Raw genomic sequence first — 24,454 nt, forward strand, 5'->3', positions numbered from 1 at the left:
ACCCCAGTCCTGCAGAGAATTCTGCCTCCAGGCAGGCCAGACTTGCTCACTGATTGGGTCCCAGAAGGAGGAAAAAATGCTACCTCCACCTCCATATTCTCTTGGGCAAGGGTCAGATTCTGCCTCCATGGTGAAGAGATTTCAGATCAGATGCTACAGCCAGAGCAGCTACAAAAGGATCCTCACAACCAAAGAATTTGGAAGCTGTGGCCATTTCTCCAGATTCTTAAAGGCCCTGGGAGTGGGGGAGGCCAGGTACACCTTACGCTCCAAGGGACGGGCTCTCTACACAGATGAGGAGGCCCTCTCTATACAAAGGGCTCCTCGTGAACAGCAGCATCCCCTATAAAACGGAAAACAATCACTTGGGGTTCCATAGATGTGACATCAGGCATCCATCTGAGGGTAGGTCCACACTAAGAAGGGGGGTCAAACTAGGGTACGCAAATTCAGCTACGTGAATAGCATAGCTGAATTCGAAGTACCCTAGTTCGAACTACTCACCCGTCCAGACGCCGCGGAATCGAAGTCCGCGGCTCCAAGGTCGACTCCGCCACCGCCGTTTGCAGTGGTGGAGTACCGGAGTCGACCGGCGCGCGCGGGGAGTTCGAACTATCGTGTCCAGATTAGACGCGATAGTTCGAACTCCAAGAAGTCGAACTCACCGCGTCGACCCGGCAGGTAAGTGTAGACTAGCCCTCAGACCTTCAAGCCCGTGAGCTGTGATGAATATAGGCTGCTGCAGACTGAGAATGGAGAAAGCATTTGACTCAGCCAGAGACACAGGGACTTCATCACTGAGATTCTGTTGAGATGTTCCCTAGAGCATCCCCTCCTACCTGCCTCCAGAGCTGGGCAACTCCACTCCTTTAATGGGCCAGGTGGGGCAGAAAAGAGGCAACAGGAGGTGCTCCTGCACCCAGGCCCTGAGGTTACATTCTGTAAGCTGAGCTTCTACAAATCCACTCGGTCCAGCCCCAGTGACTTCTACTGGGCCATAAAACAGTGGGGAAGAGCCTCGGTGAGAGAGAGAGAGAAACCTCTCATTTCAGCACTGCCGGTGGCCTACCTCTTCTGTAGATAGTGGACCAAAAACCCAGCCCAAATGCCAGGCAGGTATGTTGTCCAGCCAGGGCATAAGACCACATCCAGTGTCAAGACCACATCAGTCCTGCCATTCACATTGAAGTTTTAAATTGACAATCAAACAGACCCCAGCTTCCAACAGATCAGCACAGAAAGGAATCAACGAGAGAAAAGTTTGCTGCATCAGCCTCTGCTCTAGCAGATGCATACAGGCAACAGAGGACCTTGCAGTTTCCTATTCTGATGCTTAAGGGCTGGCACAGGAAAGACAGTGTCTTGGAAACAAAATATAAATAGGCTAAAACATTTTCAGTTAAAAATGGTAAAGCATCTCGATGCAGCGGGTGGTGTGATGACTGCCACACTACAGCCCTACAGGAGATGTCTCTTCCATTCTAATCCCCCCGCTCCAATTATCTTCTGAGCTGAAATGTCTCATGACGGAGCTTAAACCAAACATTTACGTTTGGATAAAATCCATTCAGATATTCCCGAGAAAAAAGAGAGACCGTGTCTACAGGCGAGTGTGCGCATGCACATACCTACCCCTGCAGGGATGGCTTTGCTTGGCAGTCACACCAATCCAGTCTGGATTTAAAGCTTTACACTTAGTGACCAGGCCTCAGTCAGGGCCAGGCACACGTCATGGTTGAGAGAAGTGGCTGCACGCTGGGTGTGCACAGCTTGTGCTTCCCTGTCTGCTTCAAGCCCACACTGCGTGCTGTTATCTAGCTGGGACACTACAGCCTGGGTCAAACAGGTGAATGTCCATGAAACAGAAATCAACGGTTCTATACATGTCCCTAGCTGCTGCCCTCGGTGGCCCCGGTCCCGCTGACAAACCCATTTCCCACAAGGCGCTACAATTGGCTCAGACTCCTCGGGACATGTCACCTCCCTGGGAGAGATTTTTCATTCTCTGAAATGATTCAGGATCAATAGTGGCAGAGAATGAGCAGGATGGACACAGGACATTCGGGCCAGTCTCTGGCTGAGCCAGCAAACGGAGGTGTTAGGGTTGGGATCGTCAGGCCAAGACAGCTCTTAGACTCTAGACGGTTTAAGAGGCGCCCTGCTAAGGGGAAGGGTTCTAGCCCAGATGGTTCAGGGGACTGTAGAGGAGCCGTGGAACTGCAAGCTTACTGAGATCAACTAACTACCGTGGGACCCCATGCCCAACCAGCACACGTGTGAAGAGAAGCAGCAAGAGGACCTCTCGGACTGGCCACAGAACGATTGACAAGTCCTGGTTCTGCCCTGGACTGCAGCTGCCCAGCACTGGGAAGAGCTACAGTAACGTCCTGTAAATAGCATGGCCAATACCGTTTTCATTTAAAAGACATTCCAGAGAAGGGCCTCACTCCCTTCCACCCCACCTCCAGAGTCTCTCTGTTTCCCCACAGATGAGGAGTCGGGCTCTGGGTGATTGAAGGAGCAGCCCCAGAGAGACAAACCACCCAGGAACCGCTGAGAAAACGCCCTTGGGTTCCCACCACAGGCCTCTCCCTGGAAAGGTAGGCAGTGACATCCCCAGCGTGCTAGTGCCAGGGAGCGTCCAGAGATGCCATCCAGCTGCTCTCCAGGGGAAGTGGAGCTCCAGAACCAGTTTAGGGTGGCTGGTGGGGTTGTGAAGCTGCGCTAGGTCCTGGCAGCTTAGTCAGCGGGATAAAATCCTGCAGAAATCTCTGCATTAAAAAAAGATAAAATTGAGGCACATGTTGTCTGAGCCCCACCTGCTGGGATCCCTGTTCCTGCAGGATTCACCTTGGCAGCACCAGAGAGCAAGCTTGGCAGCACAGGCCTTCACTCTAAGTTCTCTCCCAGGTGTGGCTTCTCCACTCATTTCCAAGGTCTCCTGGCTGCTGCTGATAATAGGGGTGGAAGAGCCTCTCTGTGGCACAGATCTGCATGGCTCTGTGTGTGTGAAGCAGCAACTGGGGGAAACGAGAAGTAAAGTACTGAACAAACTCATCAGGAACAGCCCCAAGAGTCTCCTGGACGTCTGTTGGCAGCTCGTGGTAGTGATGCTTCTACATGGGAAACAGTGAGATTAAACACCATTACCTGGGGTCACTGCACGGGGCATACTGGACCTCACGCTGCTGGGGGGTGACAGTACCTTGTTCCTCATGGCCCGCAGAAGGTCACGTACTGAACTGCCCTTGTATGTTCGGAACTTCCTCAAGTCTGGAAACAGCAAGAGACCCAAATAAGCATCAGCAATGTTGGGTCTCTGCAGTAATTTGCTAACAGGACATCAGGGCTGGAATGATTTCCCAGTGGGAAGATGCACTGGGCTGTGGGACCGTCTCTCAAGGGAGATCCGCTTGGGGCATTTAAGACTGGGCAGAACAAAGCCCTGTTGAGGGGAAGGGCTAGCTGGATCCATCATCCATTCTGGGTCCATGGGTTTCAGTGCTGGTCATTTGATTTCTAGCTGCCAGGAAGTGACTGCTGTCATTACGTGAGAGCACGACATGAGCACTGGAAAGCTCCATGCAAACGCTCCACGTGGCTCAGCATGAAACGGCTCTGTGAGGTTACTGCCAAGCGGCGAGCCCGACACCTGAGCCTTTACCTGTCTGCAGCGGGACAGAGATGTGAGCTCTCCAATTCAACCTCACGACCGAGCGCCCCCCGGACTCCAAGGCAGTAAGAATGGGTCCTTCGGCAGGTTCCTTCTCAATACGGTCGCTGACGTCCTGAAATCCAGAGAGAGGTGAGGGAGTCAATGGAAACCTCACTTTGCAATGGAGGCGCTCCAGTGCTGACATTTTCCAAAGGCTTATGGACACTAAAGGGATGTAGGGCTAGTTCTGCTCAACACTGGGTGACAACGGAACTTAGCAGCACGGTCCACCTACAAGAGAGACTGTAATCGAAGGTGAGGCCTATCGGCTGGGACCCGGAGGATTCTGGGAAAGGCCCCCCACAGTTGGCTGCAATGAGGTCTAGCAGAAACTTGACCCCTGACAGACCCCAGCATCCATCACGGTGAGATGAGGTATCTGAAACTGTTTTTTATAGAGGAGAGATGGCTCCACGCCAAGGCCCTTCCCTCTGCAGCGTCACCGCCCACAAACCTGAGAGAAAGCTTTTCACTCTCCTTGCATGAAAGTCAGTGGCTCACAATTAAAGCCCCCTCTGCAGACAGCTGGCTGGACCTACATTCTATGGCAAGGACCCTGAATTCTTTTAGCTTAAAAGGGGTGTGTATGATCCAATCAGCAACAGTCTGTTTTGTTTATTTTTGCATTCAATTCAATCTATCTGATCCTCTCCACGTTGTCAGTTTGCAGAGTGCTGCAGAGTTCTGTACTGACCATGAAGGTGGGATGCTGGAGATTTGACAACTGGCTAGGGGACAGTTGGGGCTTTTGGCACCTTCAACAGCACAGGGAGCAGTTTGGGGCTGTGGGATCACCATAGTAGCTGGATGTTTCTGAAAAATTGATCAGCAGCGAAAAACTGTCATCTTTAGGTTTCACAGCCAATACTTCATTGAGCTAAAGGGGACAGTTCACACCTCTCAGAGCTTTTGTTTCAGGCTCGTTGCAGACTCAGGAAGACAGCACTGTGTTGGTTATGCTCTGATCATATTTTCAAGATCTTTGTAACCAAAAGGGATAGAAACAGTGTTGGTTGCTTGTCTTAAATGAAAACTCAGAATCTGCAGCTTCATGGAACGGATCCCGCAGCTAAAGAATCCTGGAACAGAAGGAGCCCTGCTCACAAAAAGGCAGAGTCATTGCAGGGGTAGATTTTATAACCAGAGAGCACCAAACCAGCTGGGGCCAGCCCAGAATCCCGGGCTACAGGAAAAGCACCAAACAGCTTGTTTTCTGATGTCACAGAACAGAGCTTTAATTGCTGAATTTGGAAATGGGGACAGAAGGACTGGGATCCACCCTGCTCAACCAGAGGGTTCTCACCTGGAAGAACTGCAGCTGCTTCTCCCGACTCCAGAAGAAGGGATGCATGAGGACCTGCGGTGCTGATGGGCGCTCCTGGGGCTCGTTGCTGATCATCACCGAAATCAGTTCCCTTGCAACAACGTTGTCTTGGATGTGAGAGTGAAAGCAGAGAGCAGGTTACTAACACCCTTAGGGTTGAAGGGAGCAGTCCACACCTCAAGCCCAGAGCTTTCACTATAAGTCACAGCTCAACTCATGTTACTAACTCTCTCCATCCTGCATACTCCCAGTAGCTTCCCAGAAAGGGAATGTGCACGTGCAGGACTGAATCCCAGATCATTGCGAGACCACAAAATAAAACAAAATATGTCTGGCTCCTTCTATACATCAGACTCACTGATACCGCCCCATAGGCGAGCAAGGGGGCAAAGGAACATTTCAGACAAGTAGCTGGAAATACTAGTGAGGTCTAGTAGGCTTGGAGTCATCTGCCAAGGAAGAACCCCACTGCTTGAGACATTTACAACTCAACTAGCTACAGCCCTAGAGATTACACAGCTGGGGATAATCCACTGCCGGCCATTAGGGAATGGACTAGACACGACCTAACAGGCCTCTCCCATGGTTCTAGGGTTCTAGAGCTGCTGCTGTGGACATGCAGTCTCTGTCCTCTGGGCATCTAAAATGCTGGTCCTGTGGCTGCAGCATGGGACAGAATCAGGAAACCAGGCTCCGTCATGACTTCCTGGGTGACCTCAGGCAGGTCATTTCATCTCTCTGTGCCTCAGGTTCCCTAGCTGTAAAACAGGGTTAGCAGTACTGACCTGCCTGCCTGCCTCACACACGCTAGCGAGGCTAGAATAAATCAACATCTGCAAAGCGATTTGAGATCCTCAGATGGAAGGTGCCGCAGAGGAGCCTGGCCAGAGCAGTTCTGCAGCATCCAGATTCTACAGGGCTGGGAGCTCTATAAACATTCAGACTGCCTCAGAGAAGGGTCCTTACCATGAGTGTCTTCCAACAGACATGCCAGCTGGTAAGTGCCCAACAGTATATTAGCCTGTCGCCGTAAGCTGTCCCCGAAGGGGTGCTCCCCACCTGACACCACATAGTAAAACACGCAGCCAGCTGAGAAGATGTCCACCGCACACGTCTGCAAAACACAACCAGGGCCATGGGAGCGCTCAGAGTTGGGGGGGAGGGGGGGGGGGAGGGGGGGGGGAGGGCCTCTGAACTTCCCCCTTGTCTCAACTTCCGAAAGCGAACACTTGATTGGCTAAAGATTTAGCCAGGCAACTGCTTAGTTTGAGCTCCAGGAATGACCACCTAGTGGTCTCTCTTCTGATAGGCACGAGCTGCCTGCTGGGACCAGACTCTTCTCTGTGGAAGGGTGTTTAACAGAACTCCTGGATGTATGCAAATAGGTCTCTCTGGAAGCTCTTCGGAGCAGGGACTGTCCCTTTCTCTGTGTCTGTGCAGCCCCTAGAGCAATAGGAACCTGATCCTGACTAGAGCCTTTGGCTGACACTGCAGTAGAAATACTGACAGCAGATTTTCAAAGGCTCAAATGGGAGTTGGGCCTCTAGCTGCCATTTGTCTTTCGTGGGGATTTTAAGTTAACAGCAGCAGGTGCAGAGTTTTAGGAAACATGCTTCTGGCCCTCAGAGACACCCACACAGACCAGTAGCACAGGGGCCAACACAAGCACTTCCAAATCCTTAATGCCAAACTATCTGATTCTCTAGCAGTGTCTGAGGCAGCAGCTCTGAGGGCAGTTGCCTCCCTCCCTCCCTCCCTCCCTCTGGGATGCCCAGCACAGTCACTGCCTTTCAGCAAAGCTGAGAGTTGGAGCCTCAGACATGGGCAGAATGAGCAATCCTCTGCAGGTGCAGGGAAGGAAGCTGCAAGGACAGAAAATGAGCTCAGCAAGCAGGGCTGAGAGGACACGGCAACAGCACACTCACAGGGTTCTCCTGTGGGTTCTCTCGCAGCACCTCCGGTGCGATCCAGCCCTCTGTGCCTGGGATTCCAGAGCGGAGGCTGAAGCTGTGCCGTCCTCCCTGCAGCTTCTTGCACAGGCCGAAGTCTGAGATGACAGCCCGGATCTGCCCATGGCTGTTTGGGACAGAAATGAGGATGTTGCAGGGTTTCAGGTCACGGTGAACTGAAAGAAACATCGTCCAAAGTGAGCTGGAGTTACCTGCAGAAGAGGCTGTGCAGCTGGAGGGCTGGGGTGAGGCTAGAGCATCATGCATGGCACCAATGCCACCGCACAGCGTGGGTCAGCGAGCAGCAGTCCTGCCTCTGAAACTGAAGGCTGTGGGTTCAAGTCCTGCACCAGCATTTTGGGCTGGAGAATTCCCTTCCACAGACAATTCACTAGAACTGAACCTATTGCTCTAAGGCAACAGGCATCCCACCCAAAGCTGGGGGCAAAGAGCTCCCTTACCTATGTTCAAGGAGTGCAGGTGTGCCAGGCCTGACGTGGTCTGATACAGCAGGGACACTGGATCCAGGTTCCGACGATCAAAGCTGGGGCTTTCCACATACTAACAACAGATGAGAGAAAAACCAAAGAGGAAGTTCACCCAGGTCTGCATTTACCAGAGTAAGAGATTTATAAGGACTTTTTCTTCTGCAACCATAAACCACATCTTTTCCCAGCTTAAATCCTGGGATGTAGAAGAAAAGGACCAAGCTAGGGTCTGAGGTCTGCATTCCCCTGGCAGAACCGCTCTGTTCATACAGCAGACAGCAGCAGCACCACACTTCACTGCAGGCCTTGCAGAAGGGAACAGGAGCAGGCCCAATTAGCTGCCCGGTGTGCACAGGAAGCGTGATGAAGCACTAGCTGCACTGCCACCTAGTGCAAAGGGGATCGAATAAGCAAGTGAATGAAGACGGGTGCCTAATGTATAAATTTATATCTTCAGTGAGCCTTGCAACACCCCCGTGAGTGATGCAAACATTATCCCATTATCAATTCTCTCTTGTTCTTCTTCGAGATGTGTTGCTCCTATCCATTCCATGTAGGTGTGCGTGCCGCGCGTGCACGGCTCTCCGGAACTTTTTTACCCCAGCAACTCCGGTGGGCCGGCTGGCGCCCCCTGGAGTGGCGCCGCTATAGCGCCTGTTATATACCCCAGCCGGCCCGTCCGCTCCTCAGTTCCTTCTTCCCGCCCGTGATGGCCAGCTGGAACTGTGGAGTCAGGGGCGGCTCTAGAAAGTAGGCTGCCCCAAGCAGCGCGGTGCGCTGCGCCGCCCTTCCCCGGTCCCGCGGCGGGTCCCCTCTTCCCGCGGCTCCGGTTGAGCTCCCGCCGGCATGCCTGCGGCAGGTCCACCGGAGCCCGGGACGAGCGGACCTGCCGCAGGCATGACTGCGGCGGGTGCCGTGGTCCCGCGGCTCCGGTTGACCTGCCGCAGTCATGCCTGCGGGAGCTCAACCGGAGCCGCGGGAAGAGGGGACCCGCCGCAGTCATGCCTGCGGCAGGTCCGCTCGTCCCGGGCTCCGGTGGACCTGCCGCAGGCATGCCGGCGGGAGCTCAACCGGAGCCAAATGCCGCCCCCCCGGGAAAGGGCCGCCCCACGCGCCTGCTTGGCGCGCTGGGGTCTAGAGCCGCCCCTGTGTGGAGTGCTCCCTTAGTCCTCCACACCCCTAGCGTTTTCTCCGAATTTGTGTATATAGTTAGTGAGTTTATTCATAGTTTAGACAGTTAGTTAGTGTTTAAGGAATTAGGGGGGGTTCGCCCCTCCTTTTTCCTCACCCGGTGTGGGCTCATGCCCCAGACACCGGGATTCAAGCCGTGCTCGGCTTGTCAACGGCTGATGCCCGTTGGGGACGCTCACGACTCCTGCCCTCACTACGGTGAGTAACCGCCTTTTCTGCAGGTGTGGGAACAGGTGTAAAGAGGTGGAACAACCTGCCCTAAGCCACGCAGGAAGTTAGGAATTCCTGGGTCCCATCCCCACACTCAGACCTTCAGAACATGCTACCTCCTGTGACAATATGGCAGGCTGGGCCATTAGTAACCGATGACAAACAAGCGATGAAATAGTTCCACAAGGACCCCTCGACCTGGACTGTATCGCAAACACAAGCAGAACCGACAGAGAGCTAACAGCCACCTTGCAGCAGCAGCCGCTGGCTCACCTCCTGCAGCGTGGCAGAGCAGAGCTCAATGGCAATGTAATGGAACTGCTTGTCCTTCTCCGTACAGAAGTAGCGCACGACGTTGGGGTGCTCGTCTGACTCCCGAAGCAGCTGGACCTCCCGGTCGATGAGGTGAAAGCACTCGGGCAGAAGGCGCTTAACAGCCACATTCCGGCCATCAAACTGCCCCCTGGGATCAGGAGAGAGAGAGTCACCATCACACCCCGCCCAGCCAGCCCAGACACACAAGAGACTCTCAAAGAGATCCACCCAGGTTCTGGCCTAGCCCAAGAACTAGTCCCCGAGGGCTCCCCAGTGGGACATCAGGAGACACACCATGAACACGAGGACAACTGGGCCTAGGCTGAAATCTCTGCAGCCACCAGGAAGGACCAGGTTTGGTTGAGCCTTTTCTCAGAGAAATAAAGTCCCCCCGGCCTTCAGAGTGAGTTCAGTCCTGGGGAAAGGTGCTGTAGCCACAGCCTGCGGGATTCTGCTCGGCGTCAGGCAGACCAAGCAACAGAGCCCTTCTGTGCACCAGAGCAGACACAGCATGGGCAGGGCGACACAGTGCAGTGCAGGCTTCCTCCAGTGTGTCTAGATGCCAGCCAAGAGGGGATGTCAGTCCTTGGCTGTGATTGCCAGCTGGGGGGCCTGCTGTGCCAAGTGTGAGGGGGGCAGGGCTGGTAGCTGCCAGCTTTGTTTTCTACAAAGGCCACTGAACTCCAGTCCAACAGGAACCATCTGATTTGATCTAGGGGGGTGAGACAGGACAGCTCGATACCCCATTACCAGATGGCCCCAGAGCCAGCCAGATCCACTCTATATGGTCCTTCCAAGTTACTGCCATGGCTCCCAGTTCCAGGGAGGAAACAGTCGTGGCTCCTCCAAACCAGACACGGCATTAGCAAAAAGCAGGGCATTCGGGGGGGGGGGGGGAACTACTCACCTGAATACAAAGGTTCCCCTGGCTCCATGGCCCAGCACTTCCTTGGGGTTAAAGGAAACCTTCCCAACTACAATCACATCAGGCTCCAAATCTGCAGAGAGTGCAAATTGGATTAACATCACTCCCCATCCCCTCACTCACTGCCCACTTACCTCTCTCACGCCCCATCTCTACTTTCCTTCCTCTTCCCTGTGCTTGTCTAGCACCAGCCTCCTCTGTCTCCCCACTGATGTTAGAGCCTTCCTCTCTGCACCCCCTGGTCCTACTGCAGATGGCACCATCTCTCCTGATGCCCTGCTCTGGAACGCCTTGGGGAAAACATCATCCTGACCTGAGCTCTAGAACCTAGTGCTGCCTCCGAGCCTTGGCCTTTCCCTCCTAACACAGCCCCCTCTGCACTCTGGGGAAGGGGACATGGGCAACCTGCCTCCCACAAGCTGGACCACAGAACAGAAGGTACCTCCCCATTGCCCACCAGCACAGACCTTCAGCAGCTCCAGACACAGCCAGATCCTGGTCGGCCATTCCGTTGGGCAGGTCCTTCTGTGAGGAGGATGGGCCTGAGCTCCGTGACGGCTGTGAAGAGGTTCGCTGGCTCCCACTCAGTGATTCCTCAGAGCTTGGGGGAAGACTCTCCCCAGAGACCCGGCCTGGGGAAAGCAGTCCCTGCTGCGGCAAGAGCTGCAGTCGCTGCTCCAGCAGTTTCTGGGGCACAAACAGCATGGATGTCTCAGTTTCTTGGAAAAGCAGGTGATGCAGATGAAGCTTCTGAGGCAGCATTACCACCCTGAGGGCAGCAACGCGACAATTATCCCTCCCCCATTACAGTGAAGGAAACTGGCAAACCCCCTCCTGGGGTCAAACAGCTCCAGTGGGGGTGGGCTCTGTGCAGTGATGGGAAAATGAGCTTTCTCTCCCGGGCCCTTGAACCAGCAGAGCTGTGGGGGGCAGGAGGAGTCAGGGCTAAGGCAGCAGGGAGTGCTGGAGGCCACGACTCAGGACAGTGGCAGAGCTGTAATACAGGCGGTTCTTAGAGGTACTTAATATGACCCTGGAGAGGCCTGCAGGGTTACCTGATGGCTGCCGATTCCTCTGGGGCAGGATGGGGAGGGCTGGTGACAGGAACGGTACAGCACCCTGTATGGCCATGCTAACCAGGACACTGTGTGTACCAAGGAATAGGGCAAGCAGGGACCAGAGGGAACTTCTAGCCCCCAAACCAGGGGGATTGCTGCAGCAATCAGTTCCTGCAGCTGCCAGCAAGGGGCACCACAGAGAGAAGAAACACTCATTCACCCTGAGACCGAAGCTCAGGAGCAGAACGACCCCGCCCAGTAGCACTGCAGTGACCACAAGGTCCCAGCTGCCTGACTCCGGGTAGATTTCCGTTTGCTCTGCCTGGGTGGAATCCCAACGGTACCGCCCATCGCTGCCCATGCTGGCCTGATCCTCCATGCCGTTCGGGTTCAGAAACTGCAACACAGAGCCAGGGTAATGGGTTACACCAATGGGGACCCCCAGGCAATCTGTGCTCTAGACTCCATCCCCCACAGCTACCCCGCCATGCAGGAACGCACATGGAGCATGCCTCCAATTCCTCGCTCCCCTGGTAGACCCCACATGCCAGGATACACCAGCTTGCTTTGCACACGAGACATCTCTCCTTGCCCCTCTGGGTGCCCCCCATGTGCCACAGACCTTTGGGCAGCCCCTCAGACAGTCACACCACTCACGTCATCAAACAGAGTCCTGGGAGGGGAGCTCTTGGGGATGATGGCTTCTGTAGTCTTCCTCAGGGTCTCTGGAAAGGCTCTTAGCATCGTGGTATGGACCACAGGAGGCAGTTCATGGTGCCCTGCAGGACGGAGAAAACGCTCACCTGAGTACAGTCACACCTCAGTCTGCTCACCTGCTCACAGCTCCAAAGTGAGCCCAGCAGGGACCCCAGCCAGACACACAGCATGGGGGTGTCTGCCAGGATGGGAAACATCTCGGCTCCCGCATGAAGGGAATCAGAGCAACATCCTGTTGGCTCAATGCCTGGGAGTGGGCAAGGGCCCCGGAAGGCCATGGCCTCAGACCACGGAGAAGGAGTGGCCCACACAAGACCTCCTTTAGTGGCAGCTTAGGCAGTGACCTCTTTAGAAACTCCTCAGCCCACTCGCCTGGTGTGACTGCTTGCCGTTACCCTGCTGCTGTTTCACAACATGGGCCAAATTTTCAAACATGCTGCTGTAGAACTGTTCACTTGACATCTCAGCTGTGCACAGAGTATCGGGGCGAGCACATGCACCTACTGTTTGCAACTGCTATTCCCCAGGCACGATCTCTGTGCACGCAAATCGGGTGCAATGATACATTCACTTGAATGTACGTCTGTGAGCCTCACTTTGGTGAGACTCTGCCCCCCATGCCTGCACAGGAAGCTGTTCCTGGCAAGGAGCCAGAGATGCAGACACACTAGCTCCCGGGAAAGGGAATCCAGCCCTAAGTCACTGCAGTGTTTCGCAGGTGCAGATCACAGCACAGGTTTTATTTAAAGTACCATGCCAAGCAGGTTACTCTGCCACAGTAAAGAACATCCCCAAGCCTGGCTCCCCCTCACTGGGACAGTCTCCAAGAGCAACAGGACAGGGAATGCCCTGTCCTGCCCTGGAGCCCTCACCTACGAGGAGCCACTCGTTGTGCAGGGAGCTCATGCTGCCCTGCGGATACTTGACATCTGTGCTTGGTGTGATCTCACACTCGCCGGACTCTCTCACGGTCACATCATCCGTGGTGGGGCCATCGATCCTGGCCAGCGTGATCCCCTGGGGCTGGAGGAGTCAGACAGATCAGTAAGTACCAGGCAGGGCAGACGTGGCACTCACACCCACTCGCCTTGCCAGTCCAGGGCACATAGGGGGCAGGAGGAGATATGGGACACTTACCACAAGTGCCACGCTCTCATGGACCAAGGAGGTCAGGGCGTAGAAGCTGGTTGCATGCTTCCCTACGTAGAGCGTCGGCCTGTGGTGCAGAGACAGCGTCAGTCCCAGCCTGTGCCACCGCATGGGATAAACTGAGCAACATAAACACAGTGAGACCTCCCAATGAAACAGGCTTGGGGGACCCCAGCCACACCCCTGGTTCTGAGACATGGCCAGCTCCTTCCAAGGTGGAGAGGAGCAGGAAAGCATTTGATCTACCTTAACTTAAATTCCAACCGTAGCCTGTTCCTGGAGAGCCCCTGTCCTCTCACCCAAGAGAGCATCGACTGCATCTCCAGAGCACTCCTCAGTGCGTTGCCACCCTCATCCCCACCCCGTAGGTACCAAGGTGCAGCCCCCAGCATGCTGCTACCCTCCTGCCCCAACCTGGAAGGCCCCTGAAACACCTACAGCAGCTGGGTCTTGGTGGTGGAGAAGTCTTTCATGGACTGGTAGTTCCACTTGATGAGCCGGATGTCCTGTGAGTGGAAGGTCAGGTAGCGCAGCGTCTCCATGGCCACGTTGAGGTGGGGGACCCGGCGCAGACTGTCTTGGTGCCACATGTACAGCCCCACCACAGGGGAGCCGTAGTTCTGCATCCACAGGACATCACCGCTCTCCTTGTCCACAGTCACTACCAGGCCGTCCCCACTCGATGCAAAGTGAGCCATCTCTAGCCAGAGACACAAGGCAGCTAGTGCTGCAACATTTCCTGGGGAAGGTTACCTCCCCCACACCGCCTCTCACAGACTCTTTAGTCTCCCCAGTTACACACAGGTTGGGGATGCTGTCCACTGATGCTGCTGGTGCATGCACCATTAGCTGGGTCACCGCAAGGAGCAAAGCTGGGAGGAGGGGGGTCTTCCAAGACATGTGTGCCCTTTAGTCTGCCCTTCAGAGGTGTCAGTGACTCTCCCCCAGCCCAGGAGAGCTGCACACAGCTTGGAGCACTGCTCAGCTGGCACAGCGCTTGTGACAGACATGTCCTGTCACAGCATCCCACTCTCTCCAGTCAGGCAAGCTGTAGTCCTGAAGGCTGCCCACACACCCACTGCCCCCTGCCCTCCTGCATGCTATTGTGGGGGGGAAACGGCTCCCCGAGGCAGCACTGATTTCAGATCAGTCCTTCTGGAAATGGGAGCCTCCTATGCAGGCACAGCATTGCTTCAAGGCTCCATGTGCAAGCAAAGCTGGGGAGAAGCTAATAACCATGGAGGTGAGGGGGGCCATTCTCCCTTTGGAAAGCTGGGACTGCCTCACTTGCAGTTGAGAACAGGATCTGCCTCTGCACACATGCTGCAGTGCCCAGGGACTCACTGTAATCGTACGCCTCGTCGTAGAGCTCTGCTGAGTAGTCATGGTAGGTGGCATTCCAACGCAGCTCCCGGGACTTGGTGTCGTACATGGTGATGACATATTCTGGGGATCAGACAATAACAGCTACAATCACCATGCTGGAACTCAGGCGGCTACTCTATCCAGAATGAGGGACCTTCCAAAGGGATGGGCCAGAGGAACAGGAATGGGATCCTGATCATTCTGCTAACTACTTCAGAAGGGAACCACCCCACAATGCTGCTAGGCAACACTGAACTAATAATATGACAGTCAGGAAAGCAGAGGAGAGCCTCCCCCAGGAGAAGCCCTGCCAGGAGGTCAAGGAGCATCAGAAGAGCTACGGGGATTGTCCCTTTCCATTGGGTAACCAAAGGTCTCCACTCCCCATTTGTAATGGGAAAGCAGGGCTTTTTGCTTGAGCACAGCAGAACCGGGAACCTCCTCCAACAGTAAGGATGGATGGCAACCTGACTCGACACAGGGAATGGCCCCTCAGCCTTATGGCTCTGCGCCTGCAACCAGCAGAAAGGGGGGTTGACTTACGGGTGCGGCCAATGTAGAGGAGAGGAGTCGAGGGACATAGACCATCCCAGGCCTCTGTCGACAGCGTCGTCTGCTTCTCTCCCGACTTGGGATCCACGACGAACCAGGTGTCCTGTTTCTTCCCTGGAAAGTCAGAAATGCCTCTCTCTCAATCTCCCATGTGCCTGGCACCCCTCTCTCAGAAGCCACCGCTTCTGCAGGTTCCTTAGGCCCTCTCCCATACAACATCAACCCATCTTCCCCTCAGGGCAATCTCCAGTCACTCCCACCTGCCCCCAGACAGGATTACCCCACCCACCTCCAGCGAGCTCCCCTGTCCCAGAGGGGTTGGCACGTTCATACTCAAATTCAGATCTTGCCTAACTCTGGCTTGGCTCCAAAAGGGAGCTGACTATGGCTCCTGCACACAGATCCACATCCCACTAATTTAAACCCCTGCGGTGCCAGGCTGTCCCAGAGTCATCTCCATGGCAGTCTGGAGAAGGAAGCGGGAATGGCTGCCTTATGTACAGAGAAAGCCCCTCCTCTCTCCCACAGGAGGGGGTTGCTCATACCCGTGTAGAGGACACCATCCGAACTGCGACATGGTGAGGACTGGACCAGCTCTGGGATGGTGAATGGGAGTTTCTGTAACAAACAGAAAGTGCAGCGGCCTGTGAGTGACAAAGAGCCAGGGGAGACAGCCACATGCACCATGGCCCATTCCCCAAGAAGGGGGTCCTCCTCCTGCGACGCAGAGAGACAAGCCAGCCGCAGGAGTATTCCTGGGTGAGGCTGACCAGCCAAAGCAGACGGAGAGGAGACCCACATGGCTTTGCTGTCTCTCCCAGAGGCCATTCCTAAGGTGGCGAGGGTTAGCAGGAAGAACATGAGGCCCTTGCACCTTCCAGCAGAGCTGCCAACTCCTGCCCTGTTTCCATGTACCACCACCAGGAAGGATGGAGGGCAGCACTCTTTAGCCCCAGGTACTGACCATCAGGCCTTCTTTGTTTTTGCCTCCCAGGATGTACAGGCTGCCATCATTGGGGTCTGGAAGAAATGCCGGTCTGAAAGGAAGGAGAACGAAATGCCAGCCATGTCCTGCTTCAGGGCACAAGCCAGCTACGCACAGGGGTTAGTGCAAGGATCCCTCTCCGCAGGTTATTCCATGATTGTTCGCTACGGGGGGCAGGGAGGCCTTCTGGTGGATCTCCTGGCATGGAATACCAAATCAGATGAACTACTGGTCTGTCCAATACACAGCAATTCCTACAGTCACTCCACATCTACCCCATTCTGATGTCCTGGCACATCCCAGCTGGAGTCATTCTATTTGCCTCCATGAATTCCCCCTTCAGTTTCAAGTGGATGCAGAATTTTTCCTCATTTCTCATCCTAAACTTGTGTGGTGTGTTTCAGTGCGCTGTTAGACAGCTGCTGTGTCCACCCTAGAGGTGGCTGCACATTCAGCACTGGGGGAAGAGAGTCCTATGTTGCTGGTATTTGTAGCAGTTCAGGGTTCCTTGGGGAGGAAAGTCAACCAGGAATCATAACTAAGAGTGAATGAAGCCTGGACTATCAGCTTCGGAGATGCCCTCAGAGACAAAAGCAGCCCAGTACTAGAGAGCCAGTGAGTGATCCATTAACAAAGGCCCCTCAGATAAACACCCCCTCCCAGAGGAGGTGAGCTCTGGCTTTGATGGCAAGTTTCTGAAGACCCTGCAGAGAATCTGCCCAACAAATGCCTGCCTTTGCACTCACACAGGCTTTGGCTGCATTAGGGTCTCTCAATAAGTTTACTGCTGTTGCTCCCACTGGTAGAAGCACAAGTTTAGACAGGGCTCGGGGGCTGCCAGCATGTTGTTTAGCGCAGCTGTGAGCAAGGTTACATCATGACACAGCTGCCGGACCTTGTCTACGACAGAGCTTGCAGTGGCAAAGTGGCACCAGTGCTAGTACAAGGGGAAAGACTTGAAGAAAAAGCCCTGGCCTTGGGCAGGGTGCTCAACCTCTCAGCCTCCATTTCCTCATTTTGTACCTCCCTGGGGAGCAGCGAGTGCTCCTTAGTCAGTGACTGCAAAGGCCTGGGTAGATGACAAGTGGGAGGCTTTATTGCAAAGACAACGAGAAGTCCTTGTGGCACCTTAGAGACTAACAACTTTATTTGGGCATAAGCTTTCAAAGTGGGTTCTAGCCCATGAAAGCTTATGCCCAAATAAATCTGTTAGTCTCTAAGGTGCCACAAGGACTCCTCATTGTTTTTGCTGATACAGACTAACAGGGCTACCCCTCTGAAATCTATTTATTGCAAGGCACACCCTGGGGAGGAGAGGGGAGATGATACTTACTCTGCCACATAAACAGGCACCTGAAGAATGGGATCTGAAAGAGAGAGTGAAAGAGACACGTCAGGTGCCTCCTCTAATGTCCCTGCCAGAGGGGGCCACGTGGCAGCATTCACAGCAGGATTTGCAATCACATGGTTACAAGCTCAGATCATTTACCTATTTGCATTTCAGACCCAGCGGGGAGCCCCGAGCAGTCACAGCTGCTTGTGTGAAGCTGCCCAGTGTGGTGCATGTACCCCCCTTAAAACAGCAAGACCCCTGGGACTGGGATATGCACAAGGTGTCATTCTCCAGTGTCCCCTGCTCAGAGCAGCACTGGCAGGATCTGAACTGGAGGGAGTGTCTCCAGCCCTTCTCAGGCAGGAGGAGAGTCTCTGGGATGGGGTACCCCCACAGGCAATGGCGATCCCAGCAGACCTGACCCCCAAATAAACACCCTCCAGAGTCATTGCTCACCATCCTTCAGGGTCCACTTGATGTCGCCTGTCTTCTTACTCACAGCGTGAAGGTTCCCATCAAGGGTGGACACAAACAACAGTGTTTCTGGGACAGTCACTGTGCTGCCAGCGAGACACTGAGGGCAGAAACATGGCAAAAATAACACAGTGCCTCACCAGGACAACAAGATCCATTTAATGGGCCTGCCAACCGCATCCCCTGGTACACCAGCTAACCACTCCACTGTGTTACTGAGAAAGTGCCCAATGGGTCAAGAAATGGGCAGAGGAAGGTTCCCCCCTAAATTGATACCACCCTGTACTGTAATCCCATCAAGTCTCATAACTGAAGCAGAGTCAGGATGGGTCACTCCTTGGGAGGGAAGACATGGAAAAAAAAAACCAAATACAGGAATTGGTGCTATAGAGGGTATTCTCCTTACTGAGTCTGTGCTACTTTGTGACAGGGTGTCTGCCTCTTTACTGGCCAGGGTCTTCAGCAGGGCCGCCCAGAGGATTGCAGGGGCGGGGGGCCCCCGCTTCAGCAGTAATTCGGAGGCGGAGGGTTCTTCTGCTCCGGGACCTGCCGCCGAAGTGCCCCGAAGACCCGGCTGCACTTTGGCGGCGGGTCCCGCTTCGGCAGTAATTCGGTGTGGGGGGTCCTTCTGCCTCGGAGTGGAAGGACCCCCCGCCAGCAAAGACCGGGAGGGGAAGAAGCTCCGGGGGCCCAGGCCCCGCGAGAATTTTCTGGGGCCCCCGGAGCGAATGAAGGACCCTGCTTCAGGGGCCCCAAAAAACTCTCGTGGGGGCCCCTGTGGGGCCTGGGGCAAATTGCCCCACTTGCCCCCCCCCTCTGGATGGCCCTGGTCTTCGGACTAGCCAGCCGTGTTTGGAGACAGAGCCCTCTGAAGAACAGAGGGGATAATCAGACCCTGCTGGAAGGGCTCAGGGCTGAAAGAGCTAATTTGAAAAGGGAGCTGCACAGATGCAAGGGGCCCCCTGCAGCCTGCTTTGGTCAGAACAGGTTTGTGTTACTTTGCGAGTGTCACATTTGAGGAATAAACTGTGCCCTGAAGGCAAGGTCTGAACAGACTCTGGCTAGAGCATTAGTCCTTCCTGTGCTGGGAAGACAGGCCAGCAGCAGACAACATGTCCCCAGTAGCCCCATCCCAGTGTGACAAGGCACTGTGCTGCTGAAGGAACGGACTATTTAACAGTCACTGGTAATGCCAGCAGCAGAAGCAAAAGCTCCTGTCTCCCAGTCTCCTACTCCAACAGCTGGCCTACAGCTAGGAACCGAGCCTAGGAGCCAGCCTACCCTGCCTCTCCAGAGCTGGGAACCAAGCCTAGGAGCCGGCCTACCCTGCCACTCCAGAGCTGGGAACCGACCCTAGGAATCCTGACTCTCAGTCCACTCTTCATCGAGATTTGTTGAAAATAGCTATCAATAGAGCTTGGTGTGTTTACATAGTTATACAGCACAAGAATCACACACAAAATGCCCTCTCCCTTACTTCCTTAATCTGAACGTATTAGAAATCTTGTAGTTTCCCCAAGAGTCAGGATGTAGACCCAGATTTTTTTTTAGCCAAATTCCAGTTTGGATATTTACATTTCACTTCCCAAAATTCCCCCTGCAGTTGCATTTGGATATGGGATTCCTCTCAATTTCCTGTCCTCAACCGTGTGTAGCTTTGTTGTGCTATGTCGGTAGCTGTCATGATCTACCCCAACAGTGGTTGCGTTTCAACAGTGGGTGAAGTGGTTCCTTGCAGGACTGCCTGCTGAATTTGTAAAATGCTTTCTATTTACTCACACTACAAATGGTACTAATAAAAACACACAGTAGTTTGAACCCTATTTTCTGTCCTTCTGAATAGAACATAATTTAACATGGGGCCAACAGGCAATCAAAACCAGCATGCTCCTCCTCCTCCTGCTGCTGCTGCTGGGGATGAGCTATAGAACGGAGTGGCTGTTTTCCTGGATGCTTTGCTAAAGGGTGACACAAGCTCACCCAAATACTGGCCTCTCCCAGAAGCAAACTGGCTGGGCTGCTTTTCCTGCCAGAAATGCCAGTGATACTGGCTCAGGACTTTAATGCCATGGATTTTAGTGACCCTGACGTTGAGACGGTAAGTTCAAATCCCCCACAGAAACAATGCTCTATGTGCATTACTCGCACTGCCAATGCCAACACTGCACCTTCCCAACACAAGCCAGCCACACCCATCGGCAAACAGGATGGAGGCTGAGCAAACAGCACTAGGGCATGGGGGGGGGGGAGGGGCAGAAGGCACTCTAGGCTGAGGAGGGAACCACCTGCTCTTTCCTGCTGCTCAGGAATCAGAATTAGGATTTGAATTCCTGCCAATCAGCCCACCTGCTCAGAGCACCAGACCACACAGCTTCCAGTTCCAGTACAGGCTTCAGTTAATAAGCCATTCTGCCATCCTCACTGCCTCCGTTGACTAAGGCAGGAACAGCAGCTGTGCTCGGGCACCGCATTACAGGAAAAAGGGTGACAGTGGCCTGGGATCTGGAGGTGACCCCTGCTTGGCTCTTGGGCACTGCCAGGAGATTACACCGGTGGTGATGAAGTAGGTTGTCTTTTATCTAGTGGCTCACCAGCCCAGAGGGCTCACTGGGCCATGTATCTGCCTTGGATTCTGGATGCTGTCACTTGGTGGCCCAGCTCCCACCTCTCACTCCCTAGGGTCTGCTAAATACAACTAGATGCCAGAGTATAGCCCAGACAGGGCAGAGAAACCCAGACTGAAAAGAAAATCCAACCCTGGGCAGGGTGAAGAGAACAAGAGCAGGAACTAGCCAACAGCCTCCAGTAGCCTCTGTGGGGACGGCTGTGCAGGCTAACAATGGGGGCACCAAACCAGAGAGGGACTTGGGCCATTGTTTGCTGAAACTCACCCAGCAGTAACTACATAAATAAAATCCATCATCACCCAGCACAGCTCAAAAGCCATTCGGTCAACCCATTGGTTCTCTCCCTTCTGTCCCCATAGATTACTCTCATCCAACCCACCTAGCAGAGATGCTTCCGTGCTCACTCCCCTGCCAGCCATCTCTCTCTCTCTCTCTCTCTCTCCCCCACTTCTATCATTCCTTCTTGTTTAACCTTAAGTACATTTAGTGCTGGCTTGGCAGCCCTCACTTTATCAACAGGACAAGTTAAGCACAGGCAGAAGCAGGGCAAGCTCCCCCTCACTGTACCTCAACAATAGGCCTCCACCCACCCACTATGCTGTAGGTGCCAGCAGGCAGTGGTCAGTCTTCATGGACTGTTCAGTCCTTGGTCTCTGCTGAGAATGCAGATGAGAGCACAAAGAGGGCTAATGGAGATGGTGGCTTTTGTGGTGAAGCCACCTGTCTGATGGAAACTGGGCTGTCAACAAACTCATTTCACAAAGGCCCCTGAGCAGGCAGTCACTATAACATTCTCTGCCCCTTTCTTCTCTCCCTAGGCACTCTGGAGTTTCTGACATCTCCTCCAAAGCCCTTCTCTTCTCTTCTGTGAAGGATGCCCAAACTAAGGAGCTGCCCAAGCCCAGCACACAGCCCCAAGCGCCTGCACAAGCCTTAGAGACAGGCTCATACAACTGCAAAATCATCATCATCAACCTGTCAATCCCAGTAGCTGCTAAGCCTGTTAGTTTCATTGTTAAATAGGGTGGTTCTCTCTTTACCTCCAGCAATTCTCAGGCTGCCATGCATGACTGGGAGATGTTCTGGCCAATCTTATACCAGGCTCTGAACAGGGCCGGCTCCAGACCCAAGCACGCGCTTGGGGCGGCATTTTGCCGGCAGGCAGCTCCGGCGGACCTTCCGCAGGCATGACTGCGGAGGGTCCGCTCGTCCCGCGGCTCCAGTGGACCTCCCGCAGGTGTGACTGCGGAGGGTCCGCTGCTGCCGCGGGACCAGTGGACCCTCCGCAGGCACGTCTGCAAGAGGTCCCCCGGAGCCACGGGACCGGCGTGCTTGGGGCGGCCAAAATCCTAGAGCCGCCCCTGGCACTGAAAGGCTAGACTGCCCACCAGTTACTAAACCAGATTTTATTCAGGCTCCTGTTTACCCTCGGGTGTCAAAGGGCTGGAGGTTTCTACCAGAGCCCTGGAGATTTATTCCTAATAGACTTTACCTTACAGCCATTGCTGCAGCTGAACTACAGCTTCTCAGGGAATAGGACGAGTGAAGGCAACACCAGGACACATCTCTCCAGACTCTAAGGGTACATCTACTCTGCAATAAAACACTTGCCACTGGCCCACGTCAGCGGACTCCGGCGCACAGGGAACCAGAGCTTGGGCTACAGCGTGAGTCCCAACATCTACACAAGCAATTCTACAGCCCCACAGCCCGAGTCAGCAGATATGGGGCAGCCACTGGTGTTCCACAGCAGTGTAGACAAACCCTAACAGAACTACAGAGGGGCCAGGCTCACTTCAGCCTGCCCCGGCAGTAAAGTGTCATGAACAAAAGTCATGAACAAAACTACCTGGGGACAACTTGCATTCTGGCCATTGTGCCCCCAGCCACTGTTACCACTGGAGGCTGGGTGAGCTACCCCTGAGTGCAGAGTAGCTTTATCCTGAAGCTTCCCCCTCACAGACTTCTCACACTGACAGACCCCTTCCTGGTGGGGGTGACCCCTGAGCTCTCCAAGACACCCCCCCACCTGCTAGGGGTGACCCCAGACCCCGCCCCACACACGCTGACAGGGCCCCCCCCGCCTGCTGGGGGTGACCCCAGAGCCCACCCCACACACGCCCACAGCCCCCCCCCGCCTGTTGGGGGTGACCCCAGAGCCCGCCCCACACACGCTGACAGCCCCCCCGCCTGCTAGGGGTGACCCCAGAGCCCGCCCCACACACGCTGACAGCCCCCCCCCCCACCTGCTGGGGGTGACCCCAGGGCCCCCCCGCCTGTTGGGGGTGACCCCAGAGGCCCCCCCGCCTGCTGGGGGTGACCCCAGGGCCCGCCCCACACACGCTGACAGCCCCTCGGCGGGGGCGGCCTTTACCTGCGCCAGGGGAGCCGCCAGTGCCCAGAGCCCCAGCAGGAGCCGCCCGGGCAGGGCCGGCCCGGCTCTCCCGCCGCCCATCGTGGTGGCCGAGCTCGGCGGGGGCAGGGGCTGACATGCTGCTCGCCGGCCCCAGGCCCCGAGGCCGCTAGCGCCGCCGGCCGCCCCGCATCCCGCCCGGCCGCTCCGCGCGCTCCGGCTGGCACCGTCCGGGGGGCGGATCCGGGCCCGGCCGCCGGGCGGCACCTCCCCTGGGCCGCCCTGGTGGGCAGCGGCCTGCGCCAGCCCCAGCCGCCGGGGGTCGCGTGGGGGTCCCGCGGGCGCGGTGCACGGGCCGCCCGGCTGCTCGCGGGAGGCTTAGGCCGCTGGCACCGCCGGGCCCCGCGCCCTCAGCCCCGGCCGGCGGCGGGTTAATGAGTCACCGCTGGCGGCGGAACCAGGATGCGGGTTTCCTGCCCCGCCACCGCCACCACGTCAGCCCCCGCCAGCCCCGCATGGCAGGAGCGGCCCGGCCCGGCCCGGCGCGCCCAGCACCCATAGGTGCTCGGGGGGGGGCTGCTGCACTCCGTGGTGTGAAGTGGTTTCCAGCCTATCCAGCGTTTACGGTTCGGTTCAGTGGCGCTCAGCCCCCCCCGTACAAACTGTCCCAGCGCCCCCGGAGCTGCAGGGAGATGGGGCAGGGGCCTCTCAGCGCTACTAGCCCAGGCTACCACCTGGGTAGCACAGGCGGCTTCCCCATGCTACTCCTGGGGCAGGGATTTCCCTACACCCCCCTGAATTTCCCAACACCCTCGCCCCAGTTCTGTGAACTAGTTACATGCAGTGTTGCCAATTTAGTGATTGTTTGGAAATTTAAATTGAAACATTAATACACACTTTAAAAGCATATACAGCATATGATAAAATGTGTGTACAGATTTTAAAAGTGCATAGACTAGCTTCCTTATACAGCTGTTGTTTTTTATGACAGTGTCAGTGCATTCATTTTGGTGATGTTGGCCAACCTAATAATTTCAAATTACGATTTGTAAGCAAAGTCTAAATTAGTTCTCCCTGATAGTTAGTGATGAGCTGGGGGGAAAGGCTTCAGGACCAGATTAGGCGTGAATATAAATACAATCTACCTAGGGATCCAGCAAACAGAGCTGTGTTGCCCAAGTGATAGCTTTTGGTTGGGGTTGGGTTACAAATCACTTGAATGTGTGTGTGTGGGGGGGGGGGAGTAATGAAATATTGTTTTTCTTATTGTACAAGTAGAGGGCAGTAGAACTGTACTTAGCCTGTGCTGATGGAGGGCATCGAGAGAGAGAGAGGGGGTGGGGACAGGTGTTTTGCTTGATGGTCTGCCTGAGTCGCTGTTTAAAGACAGAGCTGATTAGGTTCCATAGATAGTCTTTTGTTCTGTTAAGTGACCACTGCAGCTGAAATCACTGAGAATCAGGTTTAAGTGCTTAGACCTGCTGTGGGACAGTGTTTCGGTGGAAGAGAGGGCCCAGTCTGCACTAGCAGGGCGTTCCCCCCGCCCCCCGCGAGCTGGGTGGAACCTCAAGAGACCAACTCGCAGAGGTCACAGTAGCAGCAGAAGCTGATGGCGCAGGACCATTGGCAACAGAGCGATGGAGTGAACGGTGGCACAACGAACAACAGTGGCCAGAGCGAACAGTGAGCAGCTGGAGGAACGAGCAAGGTGCCTTCTTGCCCCC

At 55.1% G+C, this 24,454-nt stretch overlaps 1 protein-coding gene across 1 annotated transcript; it reads right to left on the bottom strand.

The window, feature by feature from the left end:
- Positions 1-577: 577 nt before the first annotated feature.
- ERN2 (endoplasmic reticulum to nucleus signaling 2) lies at positions 578-23,141 on the bottom strand. The gene is made up of 22 exons (XM_044980162.1): positions 22,752-23,141; positions 17,733-17,850; positions 17,277-17,310; positions 15,923-15,995; positions 15,504-15,576; positions 14,950-15,072; positions 14,386-14,487; positions 13,480-13,741; positions 13,030-13,108; positions 12,765-12,915; positions 11,833-11,954; positions 11,396-11,572; positions 10,585-10,804; positions 10,100-10,190; positions 9,151-9,340; positions 7,450-7,549; positions 6,965-7,164; positions 6,006-6,153; positions 5,019-5,146; positions 3,665-3,788; positions 3,206-3,273; positions 578-3,116 (listed from the first exon to the last, which is right to left on the bottom strand). The coding sequence occupies exons 1-22, from the start codon at positions 22,830-22,832 to the stop codon at positions 2,895-2,897; spliced, it is 2,886 nt and encodes a 961-aa protein (XP_044836097.1). The 5' UTR covers positions 22,833-23,141; the 3' UTR covers positions 578-2,894.
- Between the last annotated feature and the right edge of the window lie 1,313 nt (positions 23,142-24,454).

Source organism: Mauremys mutica, chromosome 11, assembly GCF_020497125.1.
Source record: "Mauremys mutica isolate MM-2020 ecotype Southern chromosome 11, ASM2049712v1, whole genome shotgun sequence".
Classification (NCBI taxonomy): Eukaryota; Metazoa; Chordata; order Testudines; family Geoemydidae; genus Mauremys; species Mauremys mutica.

Excerpts from the sequence above, each read along its gene's own strand:
- ERN2 (XM_044980162.1), bottom strand. The coding sequence starts at position 22,832 with ATGGGCGGCGGGAGAGCCGGGCCGGCCCTGCCCGGGCGGCTCCTGCTG. Across the intron at positions 15,996-17,276 it reads GTGCCTGTTTATGTGGCAGA|ACCGGCATTTCTTCCAGACC; the intron begins GTAAGTATCATC and ends CCTTCCTTTCAG. Across the intron at positions 13,742-14,385 it reads CGACGAGGCGTACGATTACA|AGATGGCTCACTTTGCATCG; the intron begins GTGAGTCCCTGG and ends GTCTCTGGCTAG.